At 40.6% G+C, this 14501-nt stretch overlaps 2 protein-coding genes across 2 annotated transcripts; both read left to right on the top strand.

The window, feature by feature from the left end:
- The first annotated feature begins 1529 nt into the window (after window positions 1–1529).
- Window positions 1530–6410, top strand: selenop2 (selenoprotein P2). The gene is made up of 5 exons (XM_076744185.1): window positions 1530–1643; window positions 2590–2840; window positions 3796–4008; window positions 4415–4523; window positions 5195–6410. Exons 2-5 carry the CDS (start codon window positions 2614–2616, stop codon window positions 5603–5605), a joined length of 960 nt encoding a protein of 319 aa, XP_076600300.1. The 5' UTR covers window positions 1530–1643; window positions 2590–2613; the 3' UTR covers window positions 5606–6410.
- Window positions 6411–7143: 733 nt separating this feature from the next.
- elovl8a (ELOVL fatty acid elongase 8a) lies at window positions 7144–14187 on the top strand. The gene is made up of 8 exons (XM_076745048.1): window positions 7144–7219; window positions 9746–9812; window positions 9932–10119; window positions 11090–11170; window positions 11450–11506; window positions 11686–11800; window positions 11895–12022; window positions 13934–14187. The coding sequence occupies exons 1-8, from the start codon at window positions 7214–7216 to the stop codon at window positions 14102–14104; spliced, it is 813 nt and encodes a 270-aa protein (XP_076601163.1). The 5' UTR covers window positions 7144–7213; the 3' UTR covers window positions 14105–14187.
- The last annotated feature ends 314 nt before the right edge of the window (window positions 14188–14501 follow it).

Raw genomic sequence — 14501 nt, 5'->3', positions numbered from 1 at the left:
AGGCAGCTCACAACCAGAGGCAAACTGTACTGTTGCTATCACTACACTGGGTACATTAGAACAGAAATGAAAGCTCCACCAGTGGGAAAAAACCTAACCACAAGTGTCCTTAAATACCACTGTAGTATGTAGATACTCACACTGGCCTATCAGGTGATTTGTGTGTCTTCTATCTCAGTTATCTTTTCCCTGTATAAAACAAAGAATCACGTTTTACTTTACCAGGATGGACTTTGAGCAAAACACTCACATGAGAGATTAGATATTTGCTTTGCAGTTAGATTGTTGCCTAAATTGAGCTGAAGGCAACTTTTAATGTTGCGTACGAGTTTGTGAAGACTGAGCAATGCATTCAAGCACTGCAGCTTTACAGTGTGTGTATACAGTACACTTTACATCTGTTTATTTGACTGACAGTACAACTCTGTGCACTAACTGTCCCTTTGACCCCGTGTTGACTGTCATTGATTTTGGCCTCTTACAAAAGTGGAACCGTGGTTTTGTTTGTCATAGGATGGCATTCACCTCTACACAGTCAGAAGACCGACTCACACATAGTAAAGTAAATATTACTCAGTAATGAGATCAATATCACATACAAGAAGTTCTTCTGATGGTAAACAAAACGAAGCGTACAGGATCTGTGAGGACATGCTTTGAGCTCCATTCTGACGTCAGCATGCTCACAATTACAGTGCTAACATGCTGATGTTTAGCAGGTAGAATGTTCACCATCTTAGTTTAGTGTGTTCACATGCTAACATTTGCTAATTAGCGCTGAATATGAGCACAGGTGAGGCACATGGGAACGTCATTTCTCATGGACCAAATAATGGGGCTTCTTAAAATTGTGATATGGTAATGGCACGAGACAAAAAGTTAAAGGACCATCAAAGTTATTACAATTCATTCCAGGACTGTTTCTCTGAGGTCATGAAAAGTTGACCTTTTAGAGCTGTGTGGTTCTCACAGGACGGCTGCACACATGTGATGATGACGTTATAGAATATGATGCTCTACTGCATTAGTTAAAATGAGCTCAACCATGAACATCTACAGCAGTAAAATCAATCCAGAAACATCAGATTTACTAGTAAAACACTGTCAGGGATCATTTTACTGCACAGTGAGTACTTTTACTTTTGATACATTTTGCTGATAATACCTATATACTTCTACTGAAGTAAGCTTTTGAATGCAGGACTTGTCCTGATGTGGGTTTGTGCTTTGAGTTCAGTGAAGGATCTGAATACTTGTCCACCACTGTAATGCAGAAATGAAGAATACTCCAAAAAATCAGCATGCTTACATAAAACGCTTGACTTTGAAAGAACTGTTGATGGACTCTATCATCCCACAATGCAATGCACAAAGTAACTGGAAGAGCTGGGGTGCCTCAGTGGCCTAAGGGTTGACGACGCTGTCCATGAGTCGTGACACCCCACTTTAAGTCCGATTGGGGACATTTGCTGTATAATTCTTCCTCCTCTTATTTAGTCGTCTCTCTCTCTCTGTCTCTCTCTGTCTCTCTCTCTCTCTGTCTGTTTGATTTGGGGGAAGTGCTTAGTCAACCCCACAGGCTTTAAAAGCGACAGGGGTCTGCTGTCTGTTTATGTGGGTCACAGGACAGAGAGAGGACAGAGGTAAGGCTTTCTTTTTTATATAACAAGGCTTTGATTTTTGCAAAGTCATTATGAAATATGTTTGTATTTGATGAACGATTGTATTTGCATGTGTTTGTGATTTTTTTTTGTTTGGTTTTTCACAATAAGAAAATTTTGCGTCAGAAAGATTTTTTTTTTTTCTTAATACTACTCTTAAATGATTCATTTTAAGATTGTTTAACGCACTTTTAGGCATTTAACATCATCTGAGTCCAGTATGGAACCGCTGTTTATGGGGCAAACTGATGTACCTTCATGCTGATAAAACTGGAGATATGAGCTCGTTTTCAGGAGACTGATGTACCAGTTGAGATAAGATTTGCAATTTAATAACTGAACTCTTAACTATTTTTGAAACGAACTACCCAAACAGGCGCATTCATCTGTTTGTACAGACAGCACAGTTTTTGGATGTCACTCAGGCTGTAAATATCTCTGCCCCAGCCTCTCTTTGTCTGTCTATTTGCCCCAAACATTCTTCTGTCTGTTGGCAGTTTACCCCATAATAAACTCTTTTTGCTGATTATCTCCACATGTGAAGAGAGAGACAATGAGGGTTTACTCTTTTAATTATTTGGGGATCAGACTGACTGGCCATTTAGTTCAGGGCAGGGGAAACCTGCCAAAGACTGAATCTGCTTTGAGCCCAGACGGCGAGCACGTGGCTCACTGCTGCCTGCAGGCTGCATTCATGTCATCGATTGGTTGTCATCATATACTGTATAGAGGCTTTGGCACACGTTTTGTCTTGATCTAAGGTTGATGATGACTCAGCTTCACTGATGTCAGAACGTTTCTTAATATCTGTTTCACATCTTTGTTTAATTGTCTCAGGATTTGGTTTCAGGCTGTATGTAGCACCTATATGACAATGTATAAAGTGTCAAAGTGATATGGCTAATTGGCTGCCTTTCTCGTCAAGCAGATTCAGTCCAGCCAGGGAGGGACAATGCACTCTCTCTCGTCGCTGTGGCTGTACGCGGCCCTGCCAGGTCTGCTGTGGGCCTCACACGTCACTCTGCTAGTGGAGGGGGACAATGACGCCTCCAAGATCTGCAAACCTGCCCCCCACTGGGAAATAAATGGGCAGGCACCCATGCAAGAGCTGCTGGGAAATGTGGTTGTGGTGGCGCTGCTGAAGGCCAGCTGACAGTTCTGTCTCACTCAGGCCTCCAAGTGAGAGAATAAACGTCATTGAGCAATTTAGAAGTTTAATATACTTATAACAGTATAACAGTGTGTAATATGTTGGAGGACAGGTAAAATTAGTAAATCATTATTAGTTAATCTGAATAGTTGTGTTTTTTTTTACATGTCACAGCAGGAAAAGCACAGGTGTAACTCATGAAATTAACAATGTGCTGAATTCCATTTGGCTGCTTCAGTTTCAGGGTTCTTGTATTGGGTCAAGTAGTCTTGGCTCACTGGGAAGCCTTGATAAGAGTCATTGTAAACGCTATACATTGTACTTTTTCTACTGTAACATACATGTTTAGTTTCATTTTGGTATTCTTTCTAGTTTAAAGTAGTTGTTGAAGGTGACTGAAGTTCATACCAATAACTATTTACATGTCTCCAATACTTCTCTGGCTAACACATGACTCTGGACATGTGAGTTCTTCAGGAAAAAGACCAAAAATTGTCAAGAAAATTATTATGACAATATTGAATTCATTCCTTTGAGATTTGCGGCATGCACCTGAATGCAGCATTACTGGCTAAATGTCACTTAATGCAAAAATGATGTATGTTGTAGTGAGCTATAATGCCAGTCAACAAGTCATCAGTTTGCACCACTTTTACATATATGCTGCTCTTCCATTAGCATCCTTGACTTAGAGTGTTGCACCTGAATATGCAACCCATTCAGCCCCCTTCATCAGACTTACCTAATCACTTTCATGTCTTTGTTAATACAAAACAAAGGGTACGATAAGCTAATATGCTGCCATAATTAGAAATAAGCAAATGTAGTATATGGTGAGCAACATGACAGCTCGTACAGCATGACTGGGCAAACCAATTCATCCTGTTTGTAAAAAAACAAAACTTAACTGGTGGCGTGGATGGAAATGCCTCCTTGTGCACTGATTTCAGCTGAGAGTTGGTGTCTCTATCTGTCCCTCTGTAGCATTGGAGGCCTGCGTGGCAAGCTGAACCGCAGCAACCTGACAGAGGTGTCTTTTTTGATAGTCAATGAGCGAGAGCCTCTGTCCAGAGCCATGTACTGGGAGCTGAAGAGAAGAGCGCCCCCTGGTGTTCCCGTGTACCAGCAGTCTCCCTTTCAACATGACGTGTGGGAGGCTCTGGATGGTGACAAAGATGACTTCCTAGTCTATGACAGGTAAGGCAAGCCACCTCTCCAAGACACGCAGTGGGATTTAGCTCATTGATGAGACGAGAGGGCAAACAAAAACGCATAAAATTTAAGTCTTAGCACCTTTGGCTTGCCAGTTTTCTTGGGACTCATGCCATGACTTTGACTTTGCTCCCTGTTGATACGTATTTCTAGCCACCATATTCTTGATTATAAGATAGTGTGGTCAATCTTAAGAAAGATTTTAAAAGCACAACTGTGATTTATCTGACTGTGTGAACACCTTAGTGTTGACACACTGTGGAAGATTCAAACAAAGCAAGTGCTTTGAAAGGACCTGGCTTGGTATTTGAAATGAATGGTATTTCAGACCAATCCATAACTACATTATTTGTTTATGCATCATATTGTAAAATTTTGATTCTCTCTGCAGGTGTGGTCTGCTCACCTTCCATATAGTGCTACCTTACAGTTTCCTGCATTACCCCTACATAGAGGCTGCAATCAGAGCGACTTATCATAGAAACATCTGTAACTGCTCCGTGAGTAATCACAAAACACACTCACATACGCATGCTTGCACACACTCACAAGTTGATGAATAGTAACATACATGTCTTCAGTGATTTTCAGGGTGTATTATATGAATTACTCGCACAGTCAAGAAACACAGTGCCATAAACTCTAAGTTAAACCTGCACTCATCAGTATTTTTCCAACAATGGTGGATCAAATGACAATGTGTAATGTGAAAGCGGTCACTTCACCTCATCTCTACCAAGTTTTCTTAATCTTTTATCTCATTGTTTTGGGTTTCCCAGCCATCAAACTTGTTTCCAGCTGCAGCAGGAAGCTGTTTTCAGTAAAAAACACATTGTACACTACCTGCCCAGCACCATCAGACAAAGTTAGCAACCAGTTGATGAACAGAGCAGAGCATTTAGCAGCCAAAGAAACAGATATTTCCTTCAGGAGTTCAGGGAGACCATAACTGGGCTAAGAGAGTATTGGTCAGAAACACAACTTTGAATTCATGATAACATCACGTCATGTCTACTGGATGTGTAAATAGCAACTTGATGAGATGATAATACATCAGTGTTGTGTTTTTAGCTTGTTCTGCTGCCTCTAAATGGCCGAACTGTAAATGCAATCAATGCAGCTTGAAACTACAAAAACAGAATCTAATTCTAACGTGCTTTTTCCTTCCCAGGCCAATTCTACTTTATCAAGTGGCAGGAACATCACCATGAAGAACGAGACAACGCAGATTGACGTCAGCCACACATCTGCAATACCCACACTTCAATTAGACACTGATCCAGAGGTGGGAGACACAACTCCTGGGGTGATTCATCACCACAGCCATCATCATCATCATCGTCATCAATCCCATCACCACCCGCACCATCGTATCAGTCATCAGAATCAGTTCCAACAGCAGCATGATGGAAGTCAGAATGAAACTCACAATTTTCCTCTTCTCAGTGATCATCAGCACCACTCTCAGCACCATCACCATCACCCTCATCATCACCCTCACCCTCATCATCATCAACATCATCATCATCAGCAGCACTCTGGCAATAATAGTGATATTAGTGGAATGGACGTGGGTAATTAGGTAATTATTAGTTAAATTAGTAGTGTTTTTTTCTTTCTTTTTAATCTATTTAGGATGGTTTTACTGAGTTTTTTACTTTTGGTGAAACATTTTTGCTTTGATGGAAGGACACACAGGTTAAACAGCAGTTGAATCTGTTTAAACAGTAATCAGATGGTGGTTGCTCTGCTAGCATCCCCACACCTCTCTCCTCTGTGTGGATAATGTCACCATTCCCTCCCTGTCTGCTCCCATTAATGAAGTCTATGGTGTAAAACCTGCTTGCAGGAGGCTGTGGACGGATGTGTGCGGAGGGACCGGATGGACTGATGGATGCTGTCATCCAGACAGAGTCAGAGGATGGTGTGCACTGCTGCTGAGCAGACCTCAGTCAGATTACTGTGCAAACATTTTCCTTCCTGTTCAGTTTCTTCCTCTGTTAGTCCTGTTTCATGCAAGATCTGAAGGTGATATGCTGTGCTACGACATTACTTGGCGCATATGACAAGAGCTTCAAGAGTGTAGAGTGCTGTCCTTTATTCAGTTGCATGTGCACCAGCATTTTGGGAGGTGTTATCACACATGATCTTAGTGTACTAACCCAATTAAATCTGCAAACACCATGTTTTCACTTGTACTTTTAGTGAAGCATAATGTACGGTGTTACTGGATTAACATACTGTACGTTGCTCCATTTAATCAATTTTGCACATTTGCTGTAGGTATGAATCTTTGTTACTTTACTACTTAATGATTAATTACCTGAATGTAGAATGAACCTTGAGGTTGCCATTCTCCATTAAAAAGAAAATACATTTCAAAAGTGTTTCTTTCAAGGTGTCTTTAAAATCGATAATGGAACTTGTAATTCTGTCTGTGGCTCGTGTCGTACCAGTTCATGTGGCTGGTGATGGGAGATTATTTTGTCCTCTTTCACCTACAACAAAGTAATCTGACCATTAGATGAGAAGATCGATTCCACTCTCATTTCTGTATCCTAAACAAGGAGCTATGCCAATAGCTGGTTAGCTTAGCTTAGCATAAAGACTGGAAACAAAGGAAAACAGCTAGCCTGGCTCTGTCTAAAAGAAACAAAATCAGTCTAAAATCACTAAAATCACTACGAATTAAACACATGAGGTATAATTTGTTCATCAAAGTGTAAAAACAACAAATTGTGGTTTTATGGGAGTTCATTTACTGGAAATATTTCTTTAGTGGGAGCTTCCTGAAGTCTCTGCTGTTTGCCTGGATGCTCCTGGTGACCACAAATCACATGGAACTGACTGCAACCAGTCAAGAAATAGTGCCAAGAAATTCATAGGACACCAACTTGAACGGAATACTATAATTAAGTATTTCAAACATCTGTTCTTATTATCAGAAGAACCACTGAACTTAGTTGTTTTATAGTACAATCACATGTACTCTGAACACTGGGCCTCTGATTGGTGGGATTTAGCTGACAGGTACTTGAAGGAAAGACGCTGCCATATGTCATGCTGGACATACACACACACGCACAGTGAACAGGCGGATTACCTCAGTGCTGCTTAACACATGGCTGAGTTGCAGCATGCTTTGACCGAGGAGAGCTGAGGAGAAAAACCATAAACAGCCACCATCAGAATGACGGTAAGACCACTCTCTCAGAGCTGTCCTGTCCTCAAAAACAGAAAATTCAACATGAAATATTTAAGAACATGTCGATTCTTGAGCAGCCAACCATAATACAACTGAACCTTCATTGGTTGTCATAATATCTCATGATTCTCTGCATGTAGAGTCTCTGTCTAAACACTAGATTGAGTGAACAGGATAATATCAGCTTTGTATACTGTGATTCTTGGAGAGTGTTGCAGATTGCTGCAGATTCTTTAGATTGCCATTTAGCTGCACTGTAAATTTGAAACCTGCTCAATAAACCTCAGCAGGTTGTAGAAGCCTGGCCCTGCTGGGGATTTTTCTCTGTAAATCCCAGAAAGGAGGCTAAACTACTTAGCACTGTCCACACAACCTGCTGCTTCTGCCAATACTGTAATTAGTGCTTTCACTTACAGTCACAGGTGGAATGTTAAACAAATGCTTGGATAGAGAAATGCTCATTAATGCTTCCCCTTTCACAAGGATTGTGACAAGGACATGTGGATTGGGGGTATAAGGTAAAGATTTATGCCGCAAATTGGGGATCTGTGCCTGTATTGTCCATTACCTGGAAACTGTGGAGATAAGGATGAAGAGGCAGAGATGATTTACCCTCTGCAGACCTCACCTGCCCACCCCTACCAGAAAAGCCAGTTACATTTTATTATATTTCTTCTTCTTCTTCTTCTTCTTCTTCTTCTTCTTCTTCTTATTATTATTATTAATAATGAATAATTTAACTGCTCAGTTATATCATATCTGGATATTATATCTTTGAAAATGGTATGTCCCTAAATGCTGTTTCAAAGCCTCTTCGAACATTGCCAGGATTTATAAGACCAGAACCCTTTATTATATAGTACTAGATTCAAATATATCTTGGCTGTATGTTAGGTTCATTAAAAGTTAAATTCAATTTCAAAGTTAGTTAATAAATTCAAAACACATTGAGTGTATTTTGTGCGTTATTGTAAAATGTAAAATTCAATGCAGGATAAGTATTATAATAATTATATATTATATAATTATAATAAGGCTGTGCTGGAGTTTCTCCGTTTCTGCATAGACCAACACCAAAGACCAAAAATCTGACTAATGGAGGGTTTGACAGACCACCACCACAGGAAGGAGCTCAGGTCCTGATAAAAGACACCAATGCACAAACAAACTCAGCTCCATCTGGAGGAATAGGAAGAAGAGGAAGTAACTGACCCGTCACGTGCAGAGCTTCCACCTGTCGACACTAGATGGCAGCACTATCATATATTAGTCATATATGGAAACTCATCGTCCTTTCATCCACATTAAGGCAGCCATTCATCAAGAGGATTATTAGTTATTATCCATTATCAAGAGATATTTTTGGATTAGTGAATATAATCCCTGAGTTATAATCCAGATTATCTCTGGGTGCCTTAATCAAATTTGCAGTGGAGTGTTTTTTATGCACAACCCTCATTCCAAAAAAGTTGGGACACTGTGTGAAACATTGATAAAAGAAGAAAGCAATCATTTGCAAACAAACTGTGTTTGCCAACAATGGTTTAACAAAGTGTTCCCGAGCCCATAGATCCTTTCTACAACCATGTGTTCACAAAGCGGTGAACCTCTCCATCCTCGCTTGTGATCGACTGAGCCTTTCCAGGATGCCCCTTTCATACCCAACCATGATACTATCACCTGCTACCACTGAACCTGTTTACCTGTGGAATGTTCCAAACAGGTGTTTTTGGAGCGTTCCACATCTCTCTCAGTCTTTAGTTGCTCCTGTCCAATTTGTTTGAAACATGTTGCTGCATCAAATTCAGAGTAAGCAAATATTTTCAAAAATCAATGAAGCTGATGAGGTCAAACATTTAATATATTGTCTTAGTACTGTTTTCAATTGAGTATAAGTCGAAAAGGATTAACAAATGATCACATTCTGTTTGATTTATGTTTTACACAGCATCTCCACTTTTTTGAACCATGGTTGTACGAGTGTTTAAAATATAGGAATCTGCAAAAAGGCAGTTATCATTAACATCTTTCTCTGCTTATACTGAATGCAGAATAGATTTTTTACATCCCATTACAAATACCTGTCTGTGATGTATTTTCATTATGTGTCACTCCACAACTTCTTTGCTCTTACTGGCCATAAGTGAAGGCTGGAAGACCAAAGCCATGTTTTGATCCAGTACTGTACGATGCATGCAACGTTATTGTACTGGAAATATGTCTTTGACTACACCTTTGCAGAAAACAACATTAAGACATTTAACATTAGAAATACAAACTGTATAATGTAGAACAACATACAAACGCTATCACAGTGTGCTGTGGACTAATAGTTCATCAAAGTATAGGAGCAAGCAAAAATAAAACAAAATAACAGTAAAAGTACAGTTTCGTGGTTGAAATTGTACAGGACGTGAAAGACCTTTTGTAGATATTCTCTCCAGAGCTATTCTCTGTTGTCAGAGGCGTCTTGGTGTTCCTGACTAGCTAATGAAAGTCTCTCCTGCTCCTTCTCAGGGTTTCCAGGCTCTCACCACGTGGCAGAAGTTACAGTTATTCTACCAAGGAATTCTGGAAAATGGAGGCAAGTAATTATTTTCACTTTATTAATGCAATTACTCACCTACATCACTTATATACAGATATTAATGTCAGACATTAGCAATTCTTTACTTGAACTATGCTTCCTTTTTCTCTACCTAGACAAAAGGACTGACAACTGGCTGTTGGTCTACTCTCCTGTGCCAATCAGCTGTATCTTTCTGTGCTACCTGGTCATTATATGGGTTGGACCAAAGCTGATGGCGAAAAGGCAGCCAGTCAACCTTAAACCCGTCCTGATAGTTTACAACTTCGCCATGGTCTGCCTGTCTGCATACATGTTCTACGAGGTACTACTGTGCTGCACGTGGCTACATTTGTAAGGGATGGATGTAGATGGGAAGATGGATGCTGTAGTATCTGAAAATAAGTCAGTATAGGATAACATAGTGCGAGGATAGTGCTCTCTACTGTTTGCATGCCAGCAAACTCCGAACACCTGCTGATCTTTAAAACCTAAATCATCCAAGCTTGAAGTTTAAAAAGGTGTGATATGTGGGATATTAACAAGTGCAAACAGAAGCTGCTCTAATCAAGATCGTTTTAAATAGCAATGGATAAAATGACTTGGTGTAATGTGAAACCCACTGTGAATAATAACATGACTGCAGCTCGCTTCAGCTCTACAGAGCTTTACAGCATCTTTCAGCGTATTGTTTTGTTTGCTGCCCTCAACTTTTCTGGTTCTGTTGACTCTCACTGCTCTCATAGTCCAGCTTTGTTGGCTGCAGCAGGCAGCCGTTTTCAGTGAAAATGCTCCAAAAACCTGCCGTACACTACCTGCCAAGCACCAAACAGCAGGCAGACGAGGCAGCATTGCTGGTTAACATAGTCGAGTAATAAACAGCTAAATAGCTACAGAGAGTCAATATTGGACTTTGCCAGGAAAAATCACAACTCCAAATGCATGCTCATGTCGTTCCATATCTGCAAGAGGTAGAAATAGGTAACTGTTTGTGAACACTGTCAAATTAAGATGTGATACTATGTTACTGTGTCAGTGTTGTGTTCACAGATTATTTCTGCTGGCACCCAGGTGGTAAAGAAAAACCAGTTATTGCAGGTTTAATAGAATAAAAATGCCCCATATTCTCAAATGACACCTCAGTATTTATGCGCTGCATTGTCAGAGTCGTCAGTGAAACAGGAAATGATTTCACTCATTCACAGCCAATTTGAGTTTGACAAAATGGGATGAAGGGTCCCTGTGTTGACTGAGAGTAACCAAAGCAGAGATGAAGGCAGCTTTTGTCTTTCCAGTTCACAGCCTCTTCCTGGTTGGCCAGATACAGTCTGCTGTGCCAGCCAGTCGACTACAGTAGCAGCCCACTGGCCATGAGGGTAAATCTTTTTTACTACACTGTACTTTGTACAACAATTTCTAGATAAAGCTCCTCTCTGGAATTTGTCTTGTGCATCCTCACACACAGGTTTTGGTAGACTACATAGAGCTTGATGACCAAAATATTCTGTAAAAGCACCACACAAAATGTCATATGTATGCTAAAATTACAGTGTAAATTTAGCTTGTTATGCAAACATATTATCCAGAGTAGAAACCAGGTTATATGATGTAAAAAAAAAAAAAAAAAAAGGATAATATATTTTTCTTTTGGACAGATGGCTCGAGTGTGCTGGTGGTTCTACTTCTCCAAAGTTATAGAGCTCAGTGACACTGTGAGTATGAAAGGGATGAAAAGAGTCATACTCATTTCTTCCATTTGTGATTCACAGTATTTCCAGGAACTTTTATTCACTTTTCACACGTGCTTATCAGTGCGTGTGTGTCTGTTAATGCTTCTCTTCCTTTTACACCTCACCGTACGCCTGCCTTTGTGTGTGTTTGTGCGGTTCAGATATTTTTCATCCTGAGGAAGAAGAACAGTCAGCTGACCTTCCTCCATGTCTACCACCACGCCACCATGATCTTCAACTGGTGGGCCGGGGTTAAGTATGTGGCTGGCGGCCAGTGTGAGTGCACACCAACCCACCCAGAACGCGTGCAGTGACACACACGCTCATGTCGACGCAGTATGTGACGCTCACCCTGTGTGTCTGTCCACAGCTTTCCTGATTGGTCTGATCAACTCCCTGGTCCACGTAGTGATGTATCTGTACTACGGCCTGGCGGCTTTGGGGCCAAGCGTGTCCAAATACCTCTGGTGGAAACGCTACCTCACCTCCCTGCAGCTGGTCAGTGTTTGCCTGTGTGTGTGTGTGTGTGTGTGAGAGAGAGAGAAAGAGATATATTCACTCTGTCTGTGTTTCCCTTTCCTTCTCCTTTCTATTTTACCACATTCTGATCGTTGTCTCTATAAATGAACCACTTCACTATGTAAATGTGGCAAAATGCATGTCGGATCTCCTCTTTGGGGAATTTCACTGATCAGTTCTCTTTTATGTTTTAGCATAATTCAGTGAGATCATTTTGGATGCTGGTCTGTTTGTAGCTCCACCTGTAGTATAAAGTCAGCCTCCTCTGATTAAACACATTTGAATAGTATCACTTTTAGCATCCTGTGAAATGATGCTGTTGCCAGCATTGAAGCATATTGGCAAGTCTTTGCCTCCGAGGACTGTTCAGGTATATGTCCAACAGCCTGAATGTTGCAAAAGCTTGGAGTATTAACTCTGATAAGCCTAACATGAGGCCTCCTGCTTTGTTTGTCATTGTTCTGACCAGCTGTTGGTATAACTAGACGGATTAGCAGCACTGATGCTCCTCAACTACTGGACCATCTGTTTTCTACCTCTAGCTTCATGAGGAGACAATGCATCCTGGTGTTTTTTTTTTCCTTCTATATGACTCCAACATATATAGGTCAGTATGGTGACCGACTGGCATTATGTAACAATAATTGTGCTGACTTCAGAGCTGACCCCCAAACCTTCATTAATGGTTAGCTTTTCAGTTTGGTGAACTGAAGCTGTGATAGTTGAGCTGATTAGGGAGATGGAGATTGTCTGTGTGTGTATCAGGGGGTCTCTTTTGTGTTTTTGAGAGGTAATTATTGCATACACTGAAAGGGGAGGAGTGTGTGGAGTGGGATGGATAGATGCTCAACGTCATTTATGCTCATTCATACACATAATCTCATCCTGCGCCCTGAATACTAGTGACTCTATGAAACGTATGGATACAGACCAGTCAACAGTACATCTTCAGACAATTATGTGCAGAAACAGAGTGACGCTGGACTCTTCAGTATGCTTGACTTTTTTCAACTGAATTAGCTTGCCGCTCTTGTCTGCACTTGTTTAACTGTGGTGACTGCTCGCAACAGAATCACTCTTTCAGTTAGTGCTCAAGAGGATCAAATTCTGGGTGTTACTTTAACACAATTCCCTACATAAATGCCTCTGTCTCTTTTTGGAAAGGAAGCTGCAACAACCTGCAAGATGACGGCCACGTGGAAGTTAGCTTTGAGGCAACAGTACGCTAATTGTCCAGCATATTAACTACCAGCTGTCCACCAGTGGCCCTGGACACTATTATTGGATTATTGTAATTGCATTGGGTGTTTATTTGACAATGTATAATGTCATTAAATAAATTAGAATTGTGTTGGGGCTGTAGTTCTTTCATTATCAAGTATTCCTACAGCCAGTCCTTTGCTGGACATGTCACATCATTAGCAAATCTGAGGGAAACTTCTCCAATTGGAAAGAAACAGAGTAAAGAAACTTGGGGTGGCTACTGAAAGCATTGTTAGTGTTGCTTTTCAAAGCAGTACATGTAGCTCAGCTAGCAAGAATGCTCATGGAAAGTGCTCTCCTGATGCTTTCAGCTGCGTCTGTCTGTCACATGACCATTGTCTTGTAGATGTATGAATATGAATACAAGACAATGAATAATCTGAATTTAAATATGATGATTAGTGCTTCCATGGCAAGATCAGTTTTTCACAAAGTAAATACTGACTTTTGTTTCATCTCACTGCGGTAAATTCTCTGATTCCAGTTTGAGAACTTAGTTGGGATGGCTTAATACAGGCTGCAGTGGAGGAGGAAGTGCTGCACTGCCGCTCAAAGTGCCCCAATAATCTACTACTCGGTGCTGTCTAACTCTCTCTTGTATCTCCTGTCTGTCTGTCTGTCTGTCAGCTCCAGTTCTTCATAGTAACCATCCACACCACCTACAACCTGTTTGCTGACTGTGACTTCCCTGACTCCATGAACATGGTTGTGTTGGCTTACTCTCTCAGCCTCATTGCTCTCTTCAGTAACTTCTACTACCACAGCTACCTCGCCAAGAAGAACAGCAAGAAGACATAGAGAGAGAGAGAGAGAGAGAGAGAGAGAGAGAGGAAAGATGACAGAGGGATCTAAAAAGCCATATCTGCTTGTGGACTTCTTATATGTACAAATACATTAACATACACGTGAACATTTATACAATGACTTGTGTATAAAACAATAAAACTCATTTTTGTGATCAACTTAAACATTTTTCATCCCTTTTTTTTATGTTTTATGAATGATGAATTTGTGGCTTAAACACACACATGCACACACATTGAAACATTTAGTATATTTATGAGGACCTTTCATTTGCTGCATTCATTCCTTCCTCCCTTCTGTTCATTCATCCAGTATAAAGTCACAAACGCACTCAACACACATTAACCCTTGTTTCATCACTCCCTTCCCCCAGCTGCTAATAGATGAGACT

Source organism: Chaetodon auriga, chromosome 12, assembly GCF_051107435.1.
Source record: "Chaetodon auriga isolate fChaAug3 chromosome 12, fChaAug3.hap1, whole genome shotgun sequence".
NCBI classification, from domain to species: Eukaryota; Metazoa; Chordata; class Actinopteri; order Chaetodontiformes; family Chaetodontidae; genus Chaetodon; species Chaetodon auriga.
This window is presented reverse-complemented; position numbering and strand designations above follow the sequence as displayed.

Bases quoted from the DNA above. Each gene is read 5' to 3' on its own strand.
- elovl8a (XM_076745048.1), top strand. The intron at 11,507-11,685 runs GTGAGTATGAAA...TGTGCGGTTCAG, and splicing joins TTATAGAGCTCAGTGACACT to ATATTTTTCATCCTGAGGAA. The intron at 11,801-11,894 runs GTGAGTGCACAC...GTCTGTCCACAG, and splicing joins GTATGTGGCTGGCGGCCAGT to CTTTCCTGATTGGTCTGATC.